The sequence below is a fragment of the Diorhabda carinulata genome, chromosome 7 (assembly GCF_026250575.1).
Source record: "Diorhabda carinulata isolate Delta chromosome 7, icDioCari1.1, whole genome shotgun sequence".
NCBI lineage: Eukaryota > Metazoa > Arthropoda > Insecta > Coleoptera > Chrysomelidae > Diorhabda > Diorhabda carinulata.
The window spans coordinates 12618860-12625542 of record NC_079466.1 but is presented as its reverse complement, the minus strand read 5'-3'; the positions used below and the strand labels follow the sequence as shown (position 1 = coordinate 12625542).

At 27.8% G+C, this 6683-nt stretch overlaps 2 protein-coding genes across 2 annotated transcripts; one reads left to right on the top strand and one right to left on the bottom strand.

Moving 5' to 3' along the window:
* The first annotated feature begins 938 nt into the window (after positions 1-938).
* Positions 939-3703, top strand: LOC130896142 (histone H3.3A). The gene is made up of 3 exons (XM_057803956.1): positions 939-1053; positions 1395-1703; positions 3215-3703. Exons 2-3 carry the CDS (start codon positions 1422-1424, stop codon positions 3341-3343), a joined length of 411 nt encoding a protein of 136 aa, XP_057659939.1. The 5' UTR covers positions 939-1053; positions 1395-1421; the 3' UTR covers positions 3344-3703.
* Positions 3704-4957: 1254 nt separating this feature from the next.
* Positions 4958-6116, bottom strand: LOC130896136 (calcium-binding and coiled-coil domain-containing protein 2-like). Its single transcript, XM_057803951.1, has 2 exons — positions 5689-6116; positions 4958-5633 (listed from the first exon to the last, which is right to left on the bottom strand). Exons 1-2 carry the CDS (start codon positions 6037-6039, stop codon positions 5049-5051), a joined length of 936 nt encoding a protein of 311 aa, XP_057659934.1. The 5' UTR covers positions 6040-6116; the 3' UTR covers positions 4958-5048.
* Between the last annotated feature and the right edge of the window lie 567 nt (positions 6117-6683).

The following is a 6683-nucleotide window of genomic DNA, read 5'->3' as shown; positions in this document are numbered from 1 at the left end:
AAATCACTGAAATTATTGATATTACTACTAATAATTGATAGAATTTTAATAAAAACGTGAATATATTTCATATTCTCGTTTATTACAATGAATATAAGACAGTTATAAAGTAACGACTAATAAATGAAAACTCATCTCTATTAGTGTTCTTGATGGGCCTAGCACAAATCTATTTTTAGTTATTTTACTTTGTGAAAAAGCTTTTTTAGTTTATTATAATCGTTATTCCCTTTGTTTACGCGTACGTAAATATTATCGCTTATTATTTTTTGACTCTTACTTTGTTGAAATTCGTAGAATCGTCAGATATACATTTCATTACATACTCATTGTTTTAATCATTATTTCCAATATTTATTTAAATTATTGAAAAGATTGTTCAAAAGTATTAAGATTTTGTTCGTTTTATTTTATATATTTATATATCCCGATAATATTATCACGCAATTATCACATTATTGTTATGAGAAAAACATTTTAAATTCAAATTTCGCGCCTATTAAGTATTCTATAGATAATATGGAAAAATTTACTCTCAGTGTTGCCGTGCCGTGATTATTTAAACAATTTAATTTCTTTAGGCTAAATATATATTATATCTATAATTTTAGATGTATAAGACCGGAAATATTTTCAAAATTTATTCTTGATTTTTTATTTTATTAAGATGTAAATACAGTAATTTTTCGGTATTATAAAATAGTTGGCAACATCAACAATAATATGATTATTCTTATTTATTTATGTCATGGGGTAATAAATTTGAAGAAAACTGTACCGAATCTAGTTCTTAGGTTCTAAATCACTATTGTTCTCTTTTCATTTTACATTAGAAAATAAAGGATAAAAGATAGTAGTTGTTAAGCACAAATAAACGTATATTTTTGAAAAGAAAATTTCAACCAATGATAAAATTATATTTCCACCAATGAGAAACACGACAACATAGTTTCTCCCACCAGCTCAAATAATTTTTGTTGGCGTTACTTTCTTAGTTGTATCTAGTGAGTTTGTTGATACGAATTTAGTTCACATTTTTATTACATCAAAAAAGTAAGTACTTTTAGAATATTCTTAATAAAAAACATGATAAAACGTTAAGTAATTGATTTGATAGAATTTGTTTTGCAATTTCACCCGTAATAATATAAATTTCGATGAAATCGTAATGAATTGTTGTGAGTAGGTTCGGACGCCATGTTGTTTTGATTGAGGGTCATTTTCTAAATTTCGAACAAATGTTTTCAAATTGATTTTAAATATATTTGTTATCGTTTCTAAGTATGCTTGGTTACTAAGGACAATACCGATGTTTAAAACAAAACAATAACGTAAAATATAATTAAAGAAAATCTCTTGGCGGGAGATAGTTACAGCAAAAATAATCTTTCTAGCTTAAATCTTTGTGGTACTACTAAAAAATGGCTCGTACAAAGCAGACTGCGCGTAAATCAACAGGAGGTAAAGCTCCTCGAAAACAACTCGCTACTAAAGCAGCAAGAAAATCGGCACCTTCTACCGGGGGTGTTAAAAAACCACATCGTTATCGTCCTGGTACTGTAGCTTTGAGAGAAATCAGAAGATATCAAAAATCTACGGAATTGCTTATCAGGAAATTACCGTTTCAACGTTTGGTTAGAGAAATCGCTCAAGATTTCAAAACTGATTTGCGTTTCCAGTCGGCTGCTATTGGGGCTTTACAGGTTAGAAAATAAAGACTTTTTTTTAAATTCGTTTTTGTATTTTAAATTTTTTTAATATCAATGTACAAATCAAATTATAATGTTTATTAATTAATTTATATATGAGTTTGTTCTAATTTTGAATTATAAAATCCATTTTTTTTCATTATAAGTCGTTTTTTAACCTTTGAATCGATATTTTTATCTGTTGAAATTCGAAAACGTGTTTGATAATTTCATAATAAATCATTGGCTTTATCCTAATCATTCCAATGAAAAAAAAAATCACTAATTGCAATTAATTAACAACTATTTATATCTATTTGATCATGATTGTAACTAAATTTTTATTTTACTAAATATTCCAACGAAAATTTTGAAAAATTTATTTTTTTAATCTCTGGAATATAGAACAATTTGGGGATATAAAAACTTATTATTTAGATTTGGGACTCAATATTTTCGTTTAAACCAGTCCAAATTAGAAGCATCTTCCTCCTCTGCACCGAATCTACCCTCTAATAACATCAGGTGCTTCCAGATTTGTTAAAAAGTTTGTCTCTGTTGGTATATCTTGTTTATAATTGAATTTAGCAGTTTTGGAAAAATTTTTTGAAACGATCTGTTTTTTTTTGTTTCAGTAATTTTTTTAGTCCAATAAGAGACGTTTTTTGCTTATATAACAACTTTGTTTCTGTGTTGATTTATTTCATCAAGTTTTCTTCTGTATTTGATCGATTGATACAGTTATGCCCCATAATTGTTTTGAGAATACACTTGAATTCTTCATTAAATACAAATGTTGTAGGAAACCTTGTGATTTTAATTACTTGTGGCACCAAAATAAGGAAAATTTAAAACTAATACTATAGTTTATCCCATGGCTTACTCCCGTAACCTCCATTATGTTGGAAATACACTCAAATCCTTCGTTGAAGATCTGCATTTCAAGATATTGGCTGGTTTGAACGATTTTTGTACCATAATGAAGATGTTTGAAAAGAAAAAGAATTGTTTATGGCAATGCTTTCTCCCATGACCTCTATTGTCTGCCTTTTGCACTTGAATTTAAGCAAAGTCCAGGTTTTTCGAGATTTTGCTCCCCAAGCACCTGTCGCTTCAAAATATTAGTTTTGAGCCCCCAAATATGCAAGTATAGTACCCCAAAGAGCCAGGTAAAGCTGGACAAGACTTGCATCACCTTGAAAACAAATTGGAGACCATCGTTGAGAACAAACATTGCAGGAAATGAAGCAATCTCAATGCCTTTTACATCTAAAGTGAAGTTGCTTGAGTTTCTGCTTCCCAAGCACCTGTTGCTTCAACAGAACAGTTTGGACCACCAAATATGCAAGTCTAGTACCCAAAAGAGTCGGATAAAGCTGGGCAAGACTTCCATCACACCTCGAAAACAAATTGGACACCATAGGTTTTAGAATTTTGGAAAAATTTTTGTACACGTTTTCGGTTTGATTTGACATTGATATTTATACATTTTGGGATATTTTTTTTCACTTATGAATTGTATTTAGGAAGCGAGTGAAGCCTACTTGGTAGGTTTGTTTGAAGACACAAACTTGTGCGCCATCCACGCCAAGAGAGTCACCATTATGCCTAAAGACATTCAGTTGGCGCGCCGAATCCGTGGTGAAAGAGCTTGAATTTATTATTTTTTAATAGTTACATTTTGTCATCGTCGTCATTTTGCACCATTGCAATTTTTCATTAATTGTAGATTTTCCTTTAATATTTAGAATATTTCCATAAGTGTTTTTATGAAATTTTCTGTCTAGCGCAGTAGGGATACATTTTTTATTTTATCTGATAATTAAAATGCATTTTTGATTATGGAATTTTTCAAAAACTTTTTCTAGACGAGATCTTTACTTGACAGGCTGAAGTTTGTGGACGTGTAGTTTAAGGTTACATTAGTATTTCATGTTTATAATTTTACTGTAGTAATTTTTTTTTAATAGGTCTTGTAACTTGGTACATTCAAATAGATTTGTCACTAAGTGGTATTTTTTTTATTTATTCATACCAAAATTCCGCCGGTGTTAGCGTTTAATTTTTTTTCAAAATCAATCGAGGTTTATTGGAATTGCGTTAATTATAGTATTTTTTCCAAAAATATTTTTAAAGTCCAAGAAACAAATTTGAAAGACAATGAAGAAAAGTTGAATTTCATTACAGGAAATTCTAACCTAAAATGGGAAAATTCTATTAATTTGTGCACATTCTTCATAGTTTTTTGAAATTATTGGTGTTTTTCAAAATTTTTTCCAAAAATATTATTGTTAAAGTCATTATAGAAAAATTTGAATTTTAACCCATGAAATTCTAACTCAAAATGGAAAATCCATCGTTTTGTGACTTTTCATCTCAAATTTTTAGAATTTTTTGATATTTCAAAAATAATTGTAGTATTTTTAAAGTCATCTGAAAATTGGACTAAATTGAAATAATCCATCGTTACGAGCACATTTCCAGAATTTTTCATAACAATTTCTTGTTTTTCATATTTTTTCAAAAATATAGTATTTTCAAAGTCCATGAAGGGAATTTCATTTTTATTATAAGGAATTCCAACCTAAAAATGAGGAAATTCATCATTTTATACACGTTTTTCGCGATTTTTCAATATTTTTAACTGTTTTTCATAATTTTTCACAAATATTCATAGTATTTTTAAAGTTACTGAAAGAAATTTTAAATCTAAAATGAAAAAATGCAATTTGAAATTATCAAGAATAAGCAACAACATACACATATGTAATAGTAGAGGTATAAATAGATAATGAAAATTAAACTATGGATAGGCAACTAAATATACATATGTAATGGTGGTTGCATAAGTGATTATCATAGAACTTTTCCGTTGTCATATAAAAGAAAAGAAGAAAGCTGTCAACTTAGAAAAATCGATAGTAAGTATGAATAAAACTCAAATTCCATTTTTGAGTACAAAAAAAGAAATTTTCCAACACATAATTGGAAGAAAAAATCAAAATTTTCCAATCTGTATAATTTGAGAATTAACCATATACTTAATAGTATAAAAATGAAAATAAATAGGGAATAGGCAACTAAATATACACATGTAATGGTGGTTGCATAAGTGATTATCATAGAACTTATGTTTTCGTTGTCATAAAAGAGAAGAAAAAAGCTGTCAATTAAGAAAAATCAATAGTAAGTATAAAACGAGGGATGTGAAAAAAGTAATCACACATTAAGATATTAAAAGGTAGTTAGTATAAATAATTACATTAAAATTTAATTAAATCATACATAAATAACTTTATTGATATTTTATCACACTACAACACATGAAAATTGGTAATACAAGTGATTTAATTATTTTTTTTATTTTGTAAAATTTTGTTTGAGCATACTTTGAGGTATTGGGAATGGAGGAATCGAAATTAAATTCGTTATCTCGAATTCTCTGAGATTTTCATTACTTTTTGATTCATTGTCGTTTTCTTTTGGTTTTCCATTAATTTTTGATGATTTATCATCTTTTTGGCTTCGTTTCAATGTTTCGTATTTCTTTTCCACTTTCTTCTTTTCTAAGCTCAATTCAATGAAAACTTCTTTGATTTCCGTTATCTTTTTTTTCAACATATCAATTTCCGATTGTCGCAATTCTTCTGCTTTTTTCAAATCTTTTGTAGTTTGTTGTAAAGACGCGATTTCTTGGTCGTAATTTTTATCGTGCGCTTGTTGCGATTGAGCAGATTTAAGAGCCGTTTTTAACATTTCTACCTCTTCTTCAAGGTCCTTATTCCTTTCTTTGAGCATTATATTTTCGTCTCTAATTTTTCTAAATTTACGATTTTGTTCGTCGTAATAAACTTTAGTAGCTTTATCAAGCGTAAAATGTTTCGGATAAATATCAACGTCACCACTCGAGAAAGATATTATGATTTTTGAATCGTCTTTAATAAACTAAAAACGTGATTATAAATAAAGAAAACTAAATACTCATATGTTATAAAGTTACCTGGAAAGGCGAACTAACTCCGTATATTTCACTTTCTCTTCCTAAATAACATAACTGAAAGAAATCGCCTTCTTCGAATTTTATTTTACATACGAAATTTTTAGTAAACACTATAGTACCGACGTTTTCTGGGAAATTTAGAGGAACCCACTCGAAAATTTCGTAATCTCTAACGCTATTCCAACCAACTTTGAATATACCTATCCTATCACCTTCTTCTGGGGTGTAATCATTAAATTGAAATTGGAAACTGAGATCTGCGCCGTAGTTGTATTGTTCCTTTATATTTAAAAACTGTACTTTATTTTTCATTGATATTAAATTAAAATCTACGCTTTCCGACATTTTCATTTAAATAATCACTTATAATACAATCGTGAATTTTCGTTGTAATACACAGATACACTTTTGACAATTAGATAAATGACATTAAGTCATAATGTGTATGCACGTTCTTTTGATATTATTTTCATTATTAATCGGTTTTCTTTGTCTATCAAATGAATTAAGTGTAGCATCTTTGTCTTTTTAACTTTGTGGTTAAATATTGAATTTTAATACTATCTAGTATAAATCGCTTCTATTATGTGACATAAACAAAAATGGCTCGGATTCATATATTGATTATCTTTTTCTATCAAATGTATTGAATGTAATCTCTTGTCTTTTGAATCGTGTAAAAATATTCGGTATCAGTTATCTTTGTCTGTCAAATGTATAGAGTATTATCACTTTGTCATTTTAATTATGTGATCGAAATATTGTGATTTTTCTTTCGATTGATATTTGTGAATCGATTATAGTATTACTTCTTTATGATTTTAATTCTGTGATGGAGACATTAGTGATTTTTTGTTCAGTTGATATTTTTGTATCCGTTATCTTTATCTATCAAATGTATAAATTATTATATTTTCTCATTTTAATTATATGATGGAATTATTATTGTGATTTTCGACTTAATATCGATATATGACGTTAGGAAAAGAAAAATC

Coding starts and splice junctions, on each gene's coding strand:
- LOC130896142 (XM_057803956.1), top strand. CDS start 1,422: ATGGCTCGTACAAAGCAGACTGCGCGTAAATCAACAGGAGGTAAAGCT. Junction 1,704..3,214: donor CTGCTATTGGGGCTTTACAG/GTTAGAAAATAA, acceptor AATTGTATTTAG/GAAGCGAGTGAAGCCTACTT.
- LOC130896136 (XM_057803951.1), bottom strand. CDS start 6,039: ATGAAAATGTCGGAAAGCGTAGATTTTAATTTAATATCAATGAAAAAT. Junction 5,634..5,688: donor GAGTTAGTTCGCCTTTCCAG/GTAACTTTATAA, acceptor TCACGTTTTTAG/TTTATTAAAGACGATTCAAA.